This window comes from Pantherophis guttatus, chromosome 6, assembly GCF_059756535.1.
Source record: "Pantherophis guttatus breed Tessera chromosome 6, ASM5975653v1, whole genome shotgun sequence".
In the NCBI taxonomy this organism is placed as follows: domain Eukaryota; kingdom Metazoa; phylum Chordata; class Lepidosauria; order Squamata; family Colubridae; genus Pantherophis; species Pantherophis guttatus.
Genome location: NC_142068.1, coordinates 10869810 through 10890299, shown reverse-complemented (window position 1 = coordinate 10890299; position 20490 = coordinate 10869810). Strand labels below are relative to the sequence as shown.

Below are 20490 nucleotides of genomic sequence, written 5' to 3'. Positions count from 1 at the left end.
TACCAAATGCATGCTTTGCATTTTATTTCAGTCAAATTTAAAGGCAAAGTGTTTAGAGCTTTGCAGAGTACTATCATTTTGTGGGTCAGAAACTTTGCATCTTAAATTTATTCTCATAGGCTAACTCTTTCCGATGTGATCCAGCTCAGTTTCAGAATAAGCTCTTTGGAAGTTCAGAAAAAAAATTATATCAGAATAAATATAACTTCTAAAAATTAAGCTCTAACATATTATGTTTTCCATTAATATTCCTATCACCTCACAATGCTTTTTACAGCTTCTAACAATAACATCTCAATTGAAATAACATTAGAATTTCAAACAGTAAATTAAGGTTAAACATTAAAATAATGTTTTTTTAATGTTTTAATAATATTCTTAATAATGCCAATGGAATCCTAGGTTTAATTCACAGAGAAATAGAATCAAGATCACATGAAGTGTTAATACCATTTTGTAATAGCTTGGTAATATTGCATCCAGTTTTGGTTGCTACAATATTAAAAAGATGTTGAGAGTCTAGAAAGAGTGTAGAGAAGAGCAAAAAAGATGATTAGGAGATTGGAGACTAAAACACATAAAGAACAGTTGCTGGAATTGGGTATGTCTAGTTTTATGAAAAGAAGAACATGATAGCAGTCTTCCAATATTTGAGGGGCTGCCCCAAAGAAGAGGGTGTCAGCCTGTTCTCCAAAGCACCTGAAGGCAGAACAAGAAGCAATGGATGGAAACTAATCAAGGAGAGAAGCAACTTAGAACTAAGGAGAAATTTCCTCACAATTTAGAACAATTAATCATTGTTCATTGTTATGAAGGTTGTTGGACAATAAAACTGGTGGCAGACCAACAATCTTACCTGTTCTTCTAACTCAGCATAAATAACAGGTTCACACATGTAAATTAAAAAATAAAAATAATTTCTTACAAGTTTCCCAGTAAGAAAAATATAATTCATGTAGATGACTATGTTCTCCCTCCCACTTTCAGCAGGGCTCTGTGATCTACCTTAATCCTTTCAAAGCAAAGGTCTCCAAATTTGGCAAGATTAAAACTTGTGGACTTCCAACTCCCAGAATTGCTCAGCCAGCCATACTGGCTGGGGAATTCTGGGAGTTGAAGTCCACAAGTCTTAAAGTTGCCAATATTGGAGACTCCTGCTATAAAGCATACCTAATGGGCAATAATCTGGTTAAATCTGGGACCGTCCATTTCTTCTGCCCACGATTCAGTGTTATAAGCCAACCCATGTTCTCAATGAGGTCATCGATGTAAGGCATTCAGCAACAGCAGTGAGTGGACAAACTGGTAAATCTACCTGGGTCTGTGCCAGAATGATGAGGTAACCCAGTTCTTAGGTGTTGCCCCAGATCCTGTATCTCTTGTTTCTGTATACAAACATGTATACAAACCCCTTCTGCCATTTATCCTGGCACATTTTAATCCTTTCTTAAGAATCTTGAATTCTTTTCCTCAGGGTCAAGAGAGATGGCCCTGCCCTCCCATTAGGGCACCCCTTCATTGGCAACCCCACTGCCACCCCATCTATCTTTGCAGGCCAGATGGAATCAAGAAGGGCTGCTTGATTGATGAACCTCTGCTGCGCCTCCTCCAAACAAAGCAGATGAAAGGCCATTTTGGCTGGTTGTTAGGGCTGCAATTTGACGAGTCCAGAGGAAAACAAAAATGAGGTTATGTGTAAAGCATGTCACAACATTTCAGTTGTTGTAACAAAGCAACATTTCACTTTTTTTTTTTTTTTGCCAAATGCACATACATGAAAAAGGTGGATTGTTTTTTTTTTCCTGTAACATGAAGAAGCAAGCTTTTATTTCCAAGAGTTCCTTTTTACAGTTTTCATTATATTTACAAATATATTTCTTTATAAATGTTAAGAGCCTCTCTAAAACAAAATTGGGGATTAGTGAATTTGAAAGTGCTGAGGAGAGTTTCTCATTTAACATTATCCTTTGTTCTTTTCATTAGCTATGGCTACAGGTAGAAATCAGTTTTGCTCAATATCATTCTACTTAGTTTTATGGCGGGATGGTAATAGTGAGACTGCAAGTATGGATACTCAGTGAGACTAACAGGTTAGTAAGGATAACAAGTTTTGAGTTTTAGTAAAAAGGGCTTTTGGAACATTTGAAAAGGACAGAGCATCTCATCCATATCTTCGGTTAATAACCTGTTATCTACTTTTGGCCCTTATATCTGATTTTGAATTTGTACCTCTGATTAACTTTCTTTAACTGTGCCTTTTTAACTGCATGTATAAAAGGCCTTTGAGGGCCAGCAAATAACACTGACTTGAATTGATTTAACAAAGCATTTGGGGGACTATAAGGTCAATTTTGTCTTTTTTCCACTAAAATTGTTTTTGAGAGCTGCCATTTTAAAAAAGAGCATTTATGATTGAAAGAGGGATTGATTGACATATGAACGTAGCCTAGTTATAATTAAATTCTCTTCCTTCCACTCAGTGCTTTCTTCCACTTTGCTTAATTTCTGGTTTATTTGACAGAAGGATCTTCTTGAATAAAACAAAAGAATGAGATCATGTTTTTCTGCTGAAAGTGAGGAAGACAAATAAAGATCCCTTTCCTTATGTCCTTGAGGCTGAAATATGAAGCCCAGCAGATTTTAGGCAGAACTGTACTTGTAGAGTAAGCATCTTACTACTTGCTGTCTGCAGTCTGTTGTCTCTCTTTTACTTAGAAGCTTTAAAAACTTTTAAAAAGAAAGCTGTCTCTCAGATAAGACACAAAATTCCTGTTTTAATGACTAGATTATATGGAATCTAATTGTGGCATCTGATTATAGCAGTCGTTTCTGCTACCAGCAGATTTCCCCAAATCCCTATCATGTTATGAACTTATTATAAAGATCAAAAGAGAAAAAGATGTTAATTATGCTCTACTTGTGTATGACCATATGCCAATTAGACTAATAGTTGCTTTCTTTATTAGAGTAATCCAGGTTATGCCAGTCGACATCCGCATAGCTTATTTGTATTACATCTGTAGGTAGACTTGATCCTGTTTACTAGATGTTCTCTTGTTGACCAGGCAAAACCAGCTCCCAGACTGTGCTGTTCTTTAGATTAATGGTTTCCAGAACTAATGCCTCTGAAGCAGAGCTGGAACCAGTACAGATTTTGTTATGTACAGTCTAAGTGAGGTCAGCTCATTTGAAATAATAGCACCTGTACAACATTGTCATTGACTATTTTCATACATGGCAAACTATCATTAACTAAGCTTATTTAAGATTTTTAAAAAAAACAATGAAACAAAAAAAACACAATGAATTAGTGCACTGTGAGAATTCAGCCAATAAAGATAATAACAGCATACATCTTCCAGTTAAGATAATGCTAGTTTTATTATCAGTTCTATTTGTCTGATGGGCCAAGAATGTTTGAATCTCCGTTAGTTTAGATTGGAAAAATAAATTCAGTTTTCTTCAATTCTTTTAGCTGCAACTTTCTTTGCACTGATTGTGTTGTTGATTAATTGATGGATTATGTGCCATCAAGTCATTTTTTTTTAAATTTGATTTATATGCCGCCCTTCTCCGGAGACTCAGGGCGGCTTACAATGTGCTCAGCAATAGCCTTCATCCTTTTGTATATTTATACAAAGTCAGTTTATTGCCCCCACAACTGGGTCCTCAATTTACCTACCTTAGAAAGGATGGAAGGCTGAGTCAACCTTGAGCCTTGGCGAGATTCGAACCTGCAGTAATTGCAGGCAGCTGGTCTTAATAACCAGCTTAATAATAGGGTGCCTTAGACCACTGTACTACCAAGGCTCCTAGCAATCATATAGATAATCTCTAGAATAATCTACAAATAGTCCTTGATTTACAGCCATTCATTTAGCAACTGTTAGAATTTACAACAGTGCTGAAAAAAGTGATTTATGAACTGTCCTCACACTTAACAACCATCACAGCATCCCCATGCTCACACGATCAAAATTCAGGCACTTTGCAACAATTGCATGTCATGTGATCATTATTTGCGATCTTCCCAACCAGCTTCTGACAAGCAAAGACAAAGTCAGATTCCTTTAACAATCACATGATTTGCTTAATAACTGCAGTGATTTACTTAATGACTGTGGCCAATGGTCATAAAATTAGGTGTAGCTCAATTAACCACCTTGCTTAGCCCCAAAATTCTGTTCTTCATTGTGGCTGTAAATTGAGGACTATCTGTATCCCTAAACTTGGGTTGTTGTTTTTTTCCAAATCTCCCAATAATGCACTGATTGTAATTGAATCCATCCACCTTACTCCTGGTTGTAGTCTTCTCTTTTCATCCGCCTTTCCCAGCATCAGAACCTTTTCCAAAGAGCTGGGTCTTTGCATAATGTGTCTAAAGTAGGATAATAGCCATTTGTGCCTCATTATGTGTTCAATTCATTCATTCATTCATTCATTCATTATTTGTTTGTTTGTTTGTTTGTTTGTTTGTTTGTTTATTTATTTATTTATTTGTTGGTTCAATTTATATGCCGCCCTTCTCCGGAGACTCAGGGCGGCTTACAATGCATTAAGCAATAGCCTTCATACTTTTGTATATACCTGCTTAGTAGGGTTTTCGCCCCCCCCCCAGCGGTGTTCTTTTTTATACAAAGTCATCTTATTGCCCCCCTTATTGGTCCTCATTTTACCTACCTCGAAAGGATGGAAGGCTGAGTCAACCTTGAGCCTGGTGAGATTTGAACTTGCAGTAATTGCAGGCAGCTGGTGCTACTTAATAGCACTTTAGTCTGCTGCGCCACCAAGGCTCTTGGTGTTACTCAGTTACAGCAAGTTTAGAGAAGTTATTGCAGTCTGTGCTATTCAGCACTTGGATCCAAAATACTCTGTACCTAATCGTATAAATCTAAGGAAACTTTAACTTGTTTCAGTTCACCATATAACAATTACATTACCATTAATTACAAATGAATTAAAAGCTCATTTGTAATTAATGTGTTAATTTGGATTGCAGCACTTAGGGGAAGGTTGGACTCAATGGCGTCAGTGCAGACTTCTGATTTTATCAATGTCTGTGTATTCTTGGCTTTTACCCCATTGAAAAAGTCTTCTCTAATTGTAAATTAGATGTAATTGGATCAGATTATACAGAAGACAGTGAGTGCTTAATTCTGCAGAAAGTATCACATTGGAAAAATATGCAGGGTTTGGAAAGAGGAAAATTTGATCCTTCTCTGGCACTTCTTCCCACTTTCACTTCAGCTAGATTTTCACTGCTACTTTCCACTTTCACTCTGATGGGGAAAAAGCCGTTTCCTTAGTATTACTGCCTATAAATCCCTACCTTAAATATTACTTTTAGCTTTGTGCAAATGTAGGGGCAGGCAGCAGACTTTTGGGGGTTGGTGGCAGTATCTACTGATTCTGTTGCTAAGCAAGTACATTTGCTGGAGAGGGGAGAAATATGCTTCAGCCTGCATTGATGTTCTTTAGGACTAGAACTATTGCTGGTGAAACAATCAAGAGTTATTCATTGGAAAAGTTCTGTAAAATAATATGGGCAGAACTCTGTATGAGAATTACGTTGCACAAGGCTGCACAAGCAGTGAGCTCTTGGTCAGATGAGTGAAGTTATTTTGATATTTGGCTCTATGTTGTAAGAAAGTTGGAAATCATGAGATCTTGAAGCATAGTGAAAATATGACTTTCTTTATTTTTTGGCTGTTTGGGGTGTGTTTCTCTGCCAAATCCAATTCTTCCATTGGAGAACTTGAGGAAAAGGAGAACTTGGATTGCAGTCAGCATCTTTTAAGTTTTGGTTATTAACCCAGTATAAAGCCTAAGTGCTGGGTTAAAGTGAATCTATAAAGTGGAATGCTATTTTTGTGGTAGCCTATTACCTTTGGGGCACTGGAAGTTGCTATGGTTTTATGTTTTTTCATTATTTTGGGAACAACTCAAGTTATGGTAGGGAGAAGGAGCCATAGAAGTTTACTTATAAAGAAATAAAAACATTATAAAGTACCATACAGATTTATCTTAATGCTACCCGCCACCCCCTACTTGTCACCCTACAATCACTACAATTATTTTTATTTTTTAGGAAAGTGTTTAAGAGCTGTTTGGTGTAAAGAACCATTCTTGGACTTCACTTTGGTCTTTAAATTGTCACTAGATGACAGTTCCCCATCTTATCTATTTTTGTAGATTCAGCTTGGGAAACACCAAGGGAGATATTTACAGTCATGTTGGCAACCCTGTCCATATAATTGGGGGTCCTAGCAATAGAAGATTCCGAGCCAGTTGGTCACAATTTCTTCTTTTCTGTGCACTGCAAGGAGAAAGAATAGTTTGGTACTTATGTACAATATGTTGACAAAAACAAGCAAGAGGAAGAGAGATCACCTTTTTGGATGGTTTTCTTCTACCTCCTTCCTTATTCCTCAGATACTAAAAGTTGTTTTGAAAAACACAGGACCGGAAAGTTCTATGGTGTTAGCAGCTTGGTGGTATTTTCTCAGAAGCGTCAGGTTTGAGCAAGAGATCTGAAAGTCCTGTTTTTAGTTCCTTTTATGTACTCTGCATTAGACATACTATCACTCCACCTGTTAATTTCAATCTTACACAAGTATTTTCCTTCTTCCATTTAGCTTCCCTTTTATCACACCACCACCTGCACCATTTCCCATGGTTCCTACCTTTCATGAGCTTTGAGGGGAAGCCAGCAGTTTTTTTTCAAGATGAGCTGTTTGCCAGGAACTAATTTCACCTAATGACAACATACCTTATCTTCCACCAAGTATCCCCGGCTATTTAATGCCAAGAGGTCCTGTAGCAAGGCTCCCCTCATCCGAGATCTGGATGACCTCACATGTTGAGTGTTCCTATCTCTGAGATGCACTATGAGGAAAAAAGGAGTGTAGCTGCACCTTGGAAAATATTGATGGGAGTAACCCTGGCAGGTAGAAACAGGCACAGCATTCCAAGGCTAGATTCAGCTCATCCCTCCTGCCCATATCAAAAGAGTTATGAGGGTCTGGTCTTCATAATGGGAAACCCAAGGAAGAAGCACTTAATCTACCCCTCCCCACCAGCCTGCTTAGTGAGGCAGACTGACCAGCAAAGATGTTCCCCTACGGACTCCCACAATGGTATTTCAGCTAGTCCGTTGGCCACACCAAGCTGTTTGACTGGCACAACAGCCTCCACAGCTGGCTAATTGAGTGACACACTGACCTTTTCAAAGAACTGCTGATGTCCATAGGTAGCCAGGTTAGCCCACCTTACTCTACTCGGGCCCTCAGCCCAGAAAAGGGAAATCTACCCAGAGAGTACGTGACAAGCGAAAAAAGAGGAAGATGCATCACATAGTTGAGGAAATGGGAAGTGACATCTGGGCAACAGTTACAGGTTATAAACAGGGCTGCTGCTATCCAACTGCCAGGAGGACCACGGCCACGGAAAGCAGTCAACCCTGCTTGATCTCTGCCTTGGATGCTCAACAGCAACATTTCTTAGAACAGAGCTTGAAACCTAGCCAAGAACTTGGCAGCGACTTTGCTATGCGACTGTATTTACAAAAGGTGTAGCCACGCTGAGGCAGCATATCCAATGAGTGCAAGAATTTTTGGATGGAGAGACGAGGACTATCTGACACTTCAAGAACAGTAAGGATTGATCTCCAAAGGCTTGCTTATGTGGCTAAGCCAAGTCCTAAGGACCAGGAGGAAAAAGTTAACCCTGCTCAGCCAAGGCAATAACTTCACATTGGGGGGCGGGTGTGTGTGAGGATATAATAAAGTGCTGTGTAAAGTTTTCATCCAAGCTCCAGTGTAGTCTGTAGTCATTTACAAAATCCCAACTTGACGTTTATTTACTAGATATTTAGTTTGTCACCAATTATCACAGTTTTAGGGCAGATGTAAGACTGACGTTCTGCATTGCAGATGTTGGGCTGTCTACGGTGAAGTTGGGCTCTTGAGACCATTTGTATTTTTAGCTGCTATACCAGTTTTCCTGCTGTACAGCGATATCCCTAACGGGGTTACTTGTCTCAATTGCAGTGGGGGTCTTAAGATACAGCAGCTCTGGGAGATTTTAATTTGTCCTTTATGTGGCATAGACTGGGGTGGCTCAGGAGGTTATCACACACTGGTTTTTATCTCAGGGCATTTGCAATATAATAGGTTGAAGACATTAACCTCAGTCCAAGTCAGAACATTTTATGGTTGCTTTTCAATATGCTGGTGGTTCCTCTGCTTTCCCTTGCATGGATGTAGTACCGATTTGATCAGTCCACCCCAGGTGACGAATGCTCTCAATTGGAGCCTTTGTTTTCCCAAGAATCTAGTAGGCAGTTTGACTGAGGGCATAATTTCCAACTGCAATGGATGGCCCTGCTGGGTGAGATGGATGGATGGATAGTCAGTTTGGTCTAGTGGTTAAAAGCACGAGGCTAGAAAGTAAGAGACAGTGAGTTCAAGTCCTGCCTTATCCATGAAAGCTGGTTAGGTGACTTTGGGCCAGTTATTCTCTCAGATCAACCCACCTCACAGGGTTGGTGTTGTGGGGAAAATAGGAGGAGGAAAGTGTGTTGGATATGATCATCACCTTAAGTTATTTCTAAAAATAATAAAGGCAGGATACAAATAAATAACTACTTTTTGATTCTTTTTAGCTATTTGTTTTTCATCTGTTTCACCAAGAACATGCATTCAAAATAAGGAGACATTTTATTTTTCAGAATTATTGTGAGAATATCAAGAAGATTTAAAATGTATTATAAATATTGAGATCCAGCTATCAATAATATAATGTTCTTGGCTTTTTTTTTTTCAGGGTTTTGACCCACCACATCAGAGTGATAACCGAACTATTTATATTGCAAATCGTTTTCCCCAGCATGGCCATTATGTTCCTCAGAAGTTTGCAGAAAACAGAATAATCTCCTCTAAGGTATGGGAAATTTTAACACCTATACACATGCTTTATAAAGTGCAATAGTTCAAGATAAATTTTAGCGAGATATATCAGCATTTTTTAAAAAAGCAACTCTCAGATGCGTATCTGAATAGGATTAGGGCATTTTATGAGCCCTACTGTTAAACTAGTTCGTTTATATATCATTATGAAATTCGTTTTTGTGATGCATCATACTTCAGAAGCTTGCTTAACTAAAAAAACGTTCTAAAATGACTATTCAAAGTTATAAAAAAAACTTTTAAAAAGTGACTTATAACCACTTATGACTGTTACGGCATCCCCACAGTCATGCAATCAAACTTTGGGTGCTTTGCAACCAGCATCTATTTACAGTGGATGCAGCATTCTGGGGTTCTGGGATTGTCATTTGCAACCTTCCTAGGGAGTGTCGGACCAGCAAAATCAATGAGGGAAGCCAGGTTCGCATAATGACTGCATGATTCACTTAACTGTAGTGATTTACTTAACAACCGTGGCTAAAATGGCTCTCTTAACAACTGTCCTGCTTAGCAATTTTGGACTCAATTGTGGTTGTAAGTTGGGGATAACCTATATTAAAATCAAAATGAATACAACTTCTCCTACATTGTAGGAAACCCAATATCAGATGTCAGTTAATTCACTTTTTTAAATGAATTTCAGTATTGTGTTGCAAATTTAACACATAAAGGTAAACATGGAACTTAATTGGCTGATATGAATGTTCGAAAAGAGGCTTTGTTAACATTTGTAGAATATTAAATGCAGAATATCCGGTTCTTTAAAAAATGATTGAATTTGAAATGAATTACTTCAGCAGTTTTTAAATGCAATTTTTTTTTCTCTTGCAGTATACTGTGTGGAATTTTGTGCCCAAAAATTTATTTGAACAGTTCAGAAGAATAGCCAATTTTTATTTTCTTATAATATTTTTGGTTCAGGTAAGTTAGATAATTTAACACTACTTAAACATGTGCAATTGAAATGAGGGATTTGAAAAAAAAATCATGTTGAATATAACTGAGCACAAAGCTTGATTTTTCTGACTTTTGAAACAAATAGATAGAATTCATTTATATCTAGTGACATGCCGCACTGCCATTATCTAGACATGTTCATCCATGTTTTTCTGTGGTTTCATAAGACATTAGCTGATCTGCTTCATAAGGTTTATTCCTAGTGACTAACATGTTTTCTTCACTCTAAAGGAGAGATGTAAAAAATGTTGATGTAGTTTAGCTATTATACATAATATATTTTGAAAACTGGTTTCCCGTAAATTGGCATTTCATCTGATTATTCTTCCCACATACAATTACAAATTAAGGAAAGATAGGGAGAAAACATTAGTTGGCTTCAATTTTGCAAAACAAATGCATAGTGATATGAATTAGCAATATTGTCAAAATCATGAGCTAAAGTCACCAGTAATGACCTTTCCTAATTTGGAATTTAATCTCTGAAAGTGAATTCCTGGAGGAATTTAAGCATCAGAGTTATATTTCTATTTATTAACTGGTCAGATGGGTGATCATTTGCTGCCTCCATCCTACCTGGAACCTTGTCAGTACTATAATCTGAAATTTAGCTATCACTTGGAGCTTGTATTATTGAGATTATATTGATTTTTGCTGTCAATTCCATCACAAGATGGTAGCAGAGATCACTAAGAGTCCGCAATGCTTTAATGGCACATAATCAATAGTATTGTAACAGCAGGTGGGACACATAGGATTGACCCATGGACTTGATTGTCATCCAAAGCTAACAGGATGGAAGAGAGATTTATTTATACCCTGTCAAAAGAACAGGCTCTCAAAAAATCCCCCTAGAAATATGAAATTATGATATTCATTGGAAAATCTGTCTTAAATCTCTCTGCATGTGACAAGATTGCAGTTCTTAACTCCTCCTAAATGTGATACAAAATCTTGTTCTGAGGAATGGACTGAACAATGTATTCTTCAGATGTGTTTTGTGTATCCTGTATATCCTGTGTACTGTATTGCATAAACCACTAGTATTTAGTTCCATTTATGTATTACATTTTATATATTTTGCAAATGTTGCCTCAGGCCTAAGTTGCAATGAAATCCATGTTGTGGCTGTTGCAATAAAACTGTTAAAAATCACCTGACTCTCACCTATTGCATGTAAAACATGCTTTTTTCCCCTTTCATTATTCAGTGTTCCCGTACATGCAATGATGTAATCAGAAAATAGTTGTTACTCATTTTTGTTTAGTTTTTCTTCTCTATTTGCACTTATGTATTTTACAAGTTGTGCTAAAGTTTCTTTTGTCTAAAAAGTTCAATGGAAAGAATTTAGCAAAAAAAAGTTCTATGGTTTAAGCAGTGTTTAAATGTTAACAGTTAAGTACCAAGCTCAATTAATCAGTAAGGCTTGTATGTGTTTTAGCTTGGTTTTTTTCTTTACATTCAGCTTCATCACTATTTTGGCTGACCTATATTTGAACTCTTTACATTTCTGCTATGAAATAATTCAGAAAAGCAGCTTAATTTGCAACATTTGCTAGATGAATAAGAAAACCATAAATAGTGATAGAATGGTCATACAAGACATTTACTCATGAAATGGTTTAGAATTTCTATATTTCACTATACCTCTCTTTTCCTTCAATGAAATCAGAGTGGAATTATTTGTATTGTTTTTAGAATAGAAGCATTTCTCAAATATTTAAGAAACAAAGAACAACCTACTAATGGCTGTGCAAGCCTTCATAGTCAATATTTCATAAATAACCCAACTTTCAAAGGATAATGAATAGATTACCTTATTCAAAAATGAAGATACAGATACAGATTAACAGAGTTGGAAAGGATCTTGTAGGTCATATAGTCCAACCCCCCCCCCCCCAAGCAGGAGACCCTACACCATTTCTGACAAATGGAAGTCCAATCTCTTCTTAAAAGTCTCAAGTGATGAAGCTCCCACAACTTCCGAAGGCAAAGCTGTTCCACTGGTTGATTGTTCTCGCTGTCAGAAAATTTCTCCTTATTTCCAGGTTAAATCTCTCCTTGTTCAGTTTCCATCTGTTATTCCTTGTCTGGCCGACAGGTGCTTTAGCAAATAGCTTGACCCCTTCCTCTCTGGCAGCCCCTCAGATATTGGAAGACTGCTATCATGTCTCCCCTGGTCCTTCTCTTCACTAGACTAGCCATGCTCAGGTCCTGTAACCGTTCTTCATATGCTCTAGTCTCCAATCCTCTAATCATCTTGGTTGCTCTTTTCTGCACTTTTTCTAGAGTTACAACAACTTTTTTATAGTGTGGTGACCAAAACCAAGATCTGTTGCCCTTTAACAACTTAAAGTATTCCTCTTGTTTCCAACACAATTTGCTATGCTTTCTGTCATAATTCCTCTTTCTGTTAACAAATAGCGTTTCTTTACTGTGTCACCAGTATTCATATCCCGTGGATTAGCTTATACAGTTCACAGCATTGTTTGATTATGTGCCATTAGGTCAATGCCATTTCTTAGCAACCACATGGACAAATGTTCTCCATGACAAACTATCCCTAACCTGGTCTTTTAGGTCTTCCAACGGATCGCCTGTTGCCACTGTAACTGAATCCATCCATTTCAGTATTCCTCTTCCTCTCTTTCCTTCTACCTTTTGTAGTCTTCTTTAGTGAGCTAGGTCTTTCACGAAATGTGTTCAGAGTCTGATCATTTGAGCCTGATCAGTTGCGCCTTGAGTGAGAACTCTGGGTTGATTTGTTTGATGATCTATTTTGTTTCCTTGGTTATACATGGTACTCTCAAAAGATTTTTCCAACATCAGTGTTCAAACTTCCGCTTCCATAGAATGTCACAGGAAATGACATTGCCTACCCAATTCTGATTTTTTCTGATCACAATTCTGCCACATCTCAGCATCTTAAGATTGCTCACGCTTGAAATACAATGCATGCATCCCCTTCAAAATCCCTATCCTGTTTATACTGAGAAGGAAAACCTCATCGCTTCTGAGCTTTCAAAGGTCCCTCAAGACCTGATTATGTCAGCAGCCCTTGGGACCCCAAGGAACGGGTGAACTCGTGAGGTGGCTCTGTTACTATTGACAATCCCTTATTTTCTTTTTCTGTTTTAGTTTTCTCTCTATGGTTTTTTTAAAATAATTTTTAAATTATTATAATGATTTGAGGTCATTATTGTTTTATACTTCTACTCTTTTGTTGGACTATTGTATACCACCCAGAATCATTTTCTGTAAGATAGACTGCCATATAAATTTGATTAATTGACTGATTGATTGATTGATTGATTGATTGGCGAGACTGGGCTTTAGAGCTGCTGTCTTAATAGAATACATCCCGTCCCCCCCCTTAGGATTGGTCCATATGCAAGAGGTCCATGTTTTGTCACAGTGCACACAGTCTTCTTCCATTTCTACTTCAAATGGAATGCTGTGTTCACACTGCGTGTTTAACCAAGATCTTGCAGCTAAACTTCCACCACATGCTATTCCGCAACAATTCTTAGCGCAGTCTGTATTTTAAATTATTGACAACACGTCGGTGTGATTGCCCACAAACATCTTTTAATCTGGCAAGTATAGAAGGGAAATTTTTGCCAAGTTCATTTTCAGTTTTGGGCCATTTTAAAATCAGTGAGAAACTGGCTGCTTTCCAAATGCCATTAAAGTCCTTTATAGGTAGTCCTTGATTTATGACTGGTCTCTTAGCAACCGTTGAAGTTATAACAGGCCTCCAAAAAAGGTACTTACGACCAGTTTCAAAATTCCATTGGACACACACACACACACACACACACACACACACACACAGGTCATGTGAATGCATTTTGGGTGCTTGGCAACCAGCCCTCAATTAGGATGGTTTGCAGTGTCACATGATCGTGATTTATATCTATTGCCAGATAATCCAATTTCCAGCTAAGATGGGTTCACTTAACAACTGTTTAAAAAATGATAACATTGGGCACAGTCATGTGGTGATGACCCACTTAATGAACCGCATGATTTACAGCCATAATTCCAAGCTCAGGTATAGTCATAAGTTGAGGACTCCCTCTGTGCAATCAGCAACAGGCCTCGTCACATCACAAGGCAGCCAGTACACATTCTGGTTGCTGAACCTCACAAGGATCTCCCAGCAAGAAGAAACAACCTGAGTACCAAAAATAAATGGTTAATGCTGTTACACCATACAAGATAAATAAATAACATCAAAAGTCTATCCACTAACATTTGATTGGCTTTGGTAATTTTTGGAAGCTGCAAGCCATTTCCAAAGAGTAATAAAATATTACCGGGTGCAGTGTTACAGTAGCAACCACAAACACTATTTACAGTTTTCTGAAGATAACATACAAATGTAAACATAGACTTTCCAAAATTTGACTCATATGCATATTCTTTCTGTCTGTTTTCTCTTCCAGCTTATGATAGATACTCCTACTAGTCCAATTACTAGTGGATTGCCATTGTTTTTTGTTATAACTGTGACAGCCATAAAGCAGGTAAGAAAATGCGCCTCTTTTTTTTTTGTAAGTTGCTTAGCACAGACATACACATTATGTTCAATACAGAACTACAATTAAAAGTGGGCCATCAGTGTTAGCTCACAATGTGCTAATGTGTTTAGCGATATCAGCACATGGTGTATTTCTTCAAAAGCCAAGCCAGCGAAGGCAAGGCATGGTTCCAAAACATTAAATATGCAGTCTGAAATATTGTACAGAAAAAGGGACCTAGATGTGAGAATGTGTTTTAGTGGGATCTTCTTGTACAGAACAATGTCTAATGCTACCATTCTGCATTTTAAACATGAATATTTATATATTAATGAGTTAAGAATCATATGGATACTGGGTGGAACCTTTCATCTTTTTCGTCCAACTGTGATATGAAGGAGGTAACTTAAATTATTTTGTCCCTAAAGATACCTTGTACCTTAAATCATTGCTATTCCATTTTCCTTGCATTGAAATGTAACAGTATCAATTGAAATGAGAAAATACATTTTGGTGTTAGGAGTCAAAACACAAAACATGTTTTTGCCTGGGATTGCTTTTATATGTTTTCATGATCCACAATCAAAGCCTTCAGTGGATAGTAATGACACACAATAGTTGTGGAGGTTGGTATCTCAGTTTGTATTATGAATACCCTTTTTCCTGCTGTCTTAAAGGAATGAGGTTTTGCAAAGGAGTCTTCTAAAAATTGATTTACATACTGAGATATGTTGCATTATTCAATTGTTTCTAGAGATTCCTCACAGTATTCTGGCTCCTGGAAGTTTATGGGTCCTGATTTTCCCCCAGTGCTTCCATAATACCTGTGGATAGAACAGATTTATTCACTTATTTATTTAAAGAACATTTCAACAATTCAAAACTAGTCTGCATAATACATTGAAGCAGCACAGGCTGGTTCTTATTTACTACATAACCCCCACTGTCTGCTTTAAATGAAGTTATCTTCAGCCAGCATTCAGTTTTACCTCTCATTCTTTATAGCTGATGAAATTCTGTTTTGTTTTTTTTTGTCAAGACTATGTCCTATATAAACATAACATTCTACAAACATGACCTTGGGAAGGACCGATAAGTAGACAAAAATGCTAAATCCAGTCTAAACATCTGGCTGACTGTCTGACCAACCATAATTTATATGTTGAGTGGCAGACATTTATCTGTTTGCATTCTAAAGGCTCAAAGCTCTTTAGTTCTTCATTTTCTATTATTTAACCCACTAGCAAGAACGGGTGGGACCACAAAATAGACAAAATAATCAAAAATGAAGAAGCTAAAGTGCTCTGGGACTTAAGCATCTGCCATACAATTCCCCAGTCTTAACAATTGTTGATGAGAAAGATAATAAAGTCTGGCGAGTAAATGTTACAAGGCCTGAAAGCAGCAGAAGAAAAGAGAAAGAACTGGAGAAAAATAATAAAATAGTACCAATGGTAATATGCGCCCTGGGTACAATTCCAAAATATGTGGAGCATCGCTTGAACATCATCAACATTGACAAAAATCACTCAGTCAATTGCAAAAGGCAACTTTACTTGGAACAGCTTATATCCTATAACAATACCTTTAATATCATCAGACAACATCTACCTGTCTCAGGTCATTGGGAAAGACTTAATAGGTGAACAAAAATGCCATATTCAGTCTAAACATCTGGCTGACTATGCAACCAATCATGCTTTATTAAATGTATATGCCTCCCAACTCTCATCTGAGTAGGAATGACCATGCAATTGCATTCTTTTCCTCATTTCTCATGACTTTTCTTGAGATATGCATGCAAGTATTCTCAGGCAACCTTTATCTATTTTGAAAACCTCTCTGTAACATAACCCATCAGACAGCACAGTTGCCTTTAACACACATGCTTGAATTTATCACTCCTACTATATATGTTTTCAAAATAGACATATAGGTTGTCATTTCCCTCACTCACTCAAAGTGGCATGACTATCATGTTAAAAGCTGATTGTCTGCTTCGGCTTGGCTCCATCTCCCCCAACCTTCTCCCTCTGAGTTTTTGGAGCTGGTAAGAGTTGTAGTTTCAATCAGTATGGGCCATTAAGGAATGTTGAGACTGTAGTCCAGAGCTTGTCCAAAGGGCAAGCAGTTAGGAAAAATGAGCCATATGGATTCCATTTTTTTAGGCCCTAGTTTGATCCTCTGATAAAATTTGAGATGGCAGCCAAGTAGCAGGCAAGATATATTAGTGACTTCCTTTGATCTTTTCAGGGTTATGAAGATTGGCTACGGCACAAAGCAGACAATGAAGTGAATGGAGCTCCAGTGTATGTTGTTCGTAGTGGTGGCCTTGTAAAAACAAGATCAAAGAACATCCGGGTATGTGTCTTACTCACTGTAAAACAAGGGTCTGTCTTCTGTAATTGTGGGGTTGAAACAAAACAGTCATGGCTGTGTATTCAGTTTTACGAAGAATTTAATTAGACCGAATAACGTTTCGTTGGACTGTTTTAATCCAGTAATTTTGCAAACCAGTTTTTCCCATGCTTTCTTCTGTCTCCCCAGGTAGGAGATATTGTGAGAGTAGCCAAAGATGAAACTTTCCCTGCTGATCTTGTACTTCTGTCCTCTGATAGAGAACATGGCTGTTGCTATGTTACGACTGCAAGTTTGGATGGAGAAACTAATCTTAAGGTCTGCATTCATATTGTTCAAATGGATTAATTTTTTTGAAATTGTGGCTAGGGTATTTTATTACATTTATGTAGAAAAGAGTGTTACATTTTTTTTAATTGTGTTGGGTTCATATCAAAGCTTTAGGGTTGGGGTTTTTTTATAGCCAAAGGCCATGTTGTTATGGCTGTATTCATTGTTATGAATTTAAGGAAAAGTATTAGAGTAAGTTTCTTAGGCACAGTTAATATGATTCATTGGAATTCTGTAGAGATTCTCAGTCATCCAGGTCATGATTGTCCCAAAGGTGCTTTTTCACCTTTCACCTTTTTCAAAGGTGCCTCCTGAACATCTTCAAAAGAAAAAACAAGGAAGTCCAGTTGCCTCCTGAAAAAGCACCTTTGGGATTCATTGGAATGTAATGTATTCTGATTAAAAGGAAGTGACTAGCAAATGTAAACAAAAAGGATACGGATATGCTAGAAAGCACTTTAAGGACGAATACTTTCTGTTTTCTACGCTATTTTCCTCTTGTTTGCCCAATTTTTGTCTTATTTTGTCAATTGGTATAACAAGACAGTAAGATATGCAAAATGTTTCAAATTTAAAATATTTGAGCTTGAAACACCTATTTAAGTAAACGAATGTTTCTGTTTAAATGTTTCTATTTAAATGTTTCATTTAAGTAAACAAATGTTGAGTTCAAAATGGGACATTATTGTTTAAGGTATTTTGAATCTGAAAGGTTTATATACCAGCCCAAAATAACCAGCAGTAGGAGCTTTCTTTTTTCCTTTCCTGTTAAAGCCATTCCTGCTTCCTTCCTTTATTTGTTTTGGCATTAAATGCTCATTAATTCTTTCTAGGTGACCAAATCCCCACCTCAGTATATTTCTTTCTCATTGGTTATTTACTTTCAACTATTTGTTTCTTGTATCAGACCACATACTACCCACAATCTTTTTTTACTTGCTTTTGTATATCTTGATATTACTCCAACTATTTCCCCCCTTTTAGTATATATTCTACAAGAATACAGAGCTCCATCCAATTTATGATCTGGGTTTTTTCCCCCCTACTATTTGTCAAGTGATGATCCTCATGTGAGGGAGTCTTGCACTCGTTAGGATGAACAAAGAACCCTCACACATCATTTTGTCAGGACTGAAATTTATGAACACAACACCAGATGGAAGAAATGTATCATTTTCCTATTGACAGATGACCAGTTTACCAAATTGTGGCTTGTTTTTACTCAGCATTTTCTATAATACTGACAACTTACTGGCAAATTAGGAATACAGTTTTAAGAGCTCATAAGGGATTTTTTTAAAACTGGGTTTTGGGCCTTTGGGGATCTGTGGAATACATTAACCAAGACTTCAAATCATTGCTTTTTTTCCCTTTTTCTTTTAGACACATATTGCAGTCCCAGAAACTGCTGTGTTGCAGTCAGTTGCCAATCTGGACAAACTTGTAGCTGTTATTGAATGCCAGCAACCAGAAGCAGATCTTTACAGGTTTCTGTTTTTTTATTACTGTCCTTTTTTTTTTTTAAAGGAATTTGGAAAAGGAAGTTATGGCTATTAAAAATTAGGCCGAAACTGCTCTGGAAATTCTTGTGATGGAGTCATGAATTTAAGTGCCTATGTGCCTTAGAGAAAACAAGGGCATGACTTATCGGAAATGCTCTGTTAATTTCATTTGGGAGCTTCTCTGAGTTTGGAAAATTCTCCCAATATACAAGCATTCACTTCCCACTTCCTAGTTAAAAAAAACAGGATGAAGCATTTGATTCTCTGTCATCCTAACACTTGAGAGTTCTGCCAACAAGTCTCCCAAGACAATGCAGACTTGCTATAGAAAAATTGTTACAGGTAGTCTTCAACCTACAGCCTTTTACTTAGTGACTGCTTGAAGTTACAATCACACTGAAAAAAGTGACTTAGGACCATTTTTCAAACTTACAACCACTGCAGCATTCCCATGATCACGTGATCGAAATTTGAATGTTCAGATTTATGACAATTGCATTGTCCCTTGGTCATGTTGATCACCTTTTGCAACCTTTTGACAAGCCAAGTCAATGGGGAAGCCAAATTCATTTAACAGCTGTGATACTAATTAAACAACTGCAGTGATTCACTTAACAATTGTGGCAAGAAAGGTCGTAAAAATGGGCAAAACTCACTTAACAACTGTTTTGCTTAGCAATAGAAATTTTGGGCACAATCGAGAGACTGCCTGTATTATTTTATAGCTAAACATAAGAAAAACTCCTATGTTAAACTGTTGTATTTAAATGGAAGAAAGTTAAAGAATGTGGCTTTGAATTAAGCTAACCAGGAAGCCTCCACCTGTGGTTTGTTTAGCACTATGTCTGAACTGGGATTTCTGATTGTTGCTTCCTGGTTTGTTCTTGGCTTCAGATTCCTGGCTTTGTTGATCATGGCATGCCAGGAATTGGGCTTACCCTTACATGCAAACCAGGTCAGTTTCTTTAACTCATTTCCTACGCTGTTATGGTCAGGGTTTAATGGCATATTGAAAAATTAACAGTTCCATTTATTTATTTATTTGTTTTTGAATCATAACACATTCATATTGTTTTGCAGATTTGTTGGGCGTATAACCATAAGTCATCAAATTGAGGAAATAGTACGGTAAGCCAAATGCCTTCACTCTCGATGAATGTGATTTGTGACCAATTCTATATCCAGGCAATCTTAATTTCTGTAAATAAAATGCATTTGTATGCATCAGGCACAGGGAAGATTAAGCACACTGACCAAATGTTCCTACACTACTTCTGTGATCCTTCTGTTCCCTTGTATTTTTTGTTGCCCTGTTCTGTTAATCTAGGTTTTGTTTTGTTTTGTTTTTTGCTAGAATGCTTTTAAAGAACTACTACTGCATAAATAATATGTTGTAGTGGAAATAGCTTAAACTGTGAGGAATACAAGCTATTACAAGGTATTGTAATTTACGGTTACAAGCTGCTATTCTTTCCTGGTTTGGGTGATGCTGTGGACTGCCAGTTAATAGTTTGACAAGTTTGGACTAATTCATACAGCTAGTTGTTATTGTTGTTGTTATATCAAAATAACAGTAAACACTAGTTTTCTTTCTAACAGTACATTCTGGATTGGTATAGACCAGTTCAGGCCCTATGTACCTGTTAAACTTGCCTTTTCTTCTAATAATTACATAGACATTTCAAGCCACAATAGATAAATGGTGCCCAATAGGTTTGTCTTAAAATTGAACATTGGGTCAGCATGGCAGACAATTTTATTTGATTCAGGATCTTTTCTCACTGACCCCCATGACCCTTTGTAAACACCTGTATAAATATTGTAAGAATTATTGCTGGTCAGAGATTCTAATCA

General features: G+C 37.1%; 1 protein-coding gene across 7 annotated transcripts in view; it reads left to right on the top strand.

The window, feature by feature from the left end:
• The window catches only part of ATP11B (ATPase phospholipid transporting 11B (putative)), a 92244-nt gene that overhangs the window by 15223 nt on the left and 56531 nt on the right, over positions 1–20490 (top strand). For all 7 annotated transcript variants that reach the window (XM_034438910.3, XM_034438911.3, XM_034438907.3 and 4 more), the window contains exons 2-8: positions 8824–8940; positions 9798–9887; positions 14372–14452; positions 16700–16807; positions 16994–17122; positions 18518–18621; positions 19717–19764. In XM_034438910.3, coding sequence (XP_034294801.1) covers positions 8824–8940; positions 9798–9887; positions 14372–14452; positions 16700–16807; positions 16994–17122; positions 18518–18621; positions 19717–19764 — 677 coding nt within the window. The remainder of the gene's footprint in view (positions 1–8823; positions 8941–9797; positions 9888–14371; positions 14453–16699; positions 16808–16993; positions 17123–18517; positions 18622–19716; positions 19765–20490) is intronic.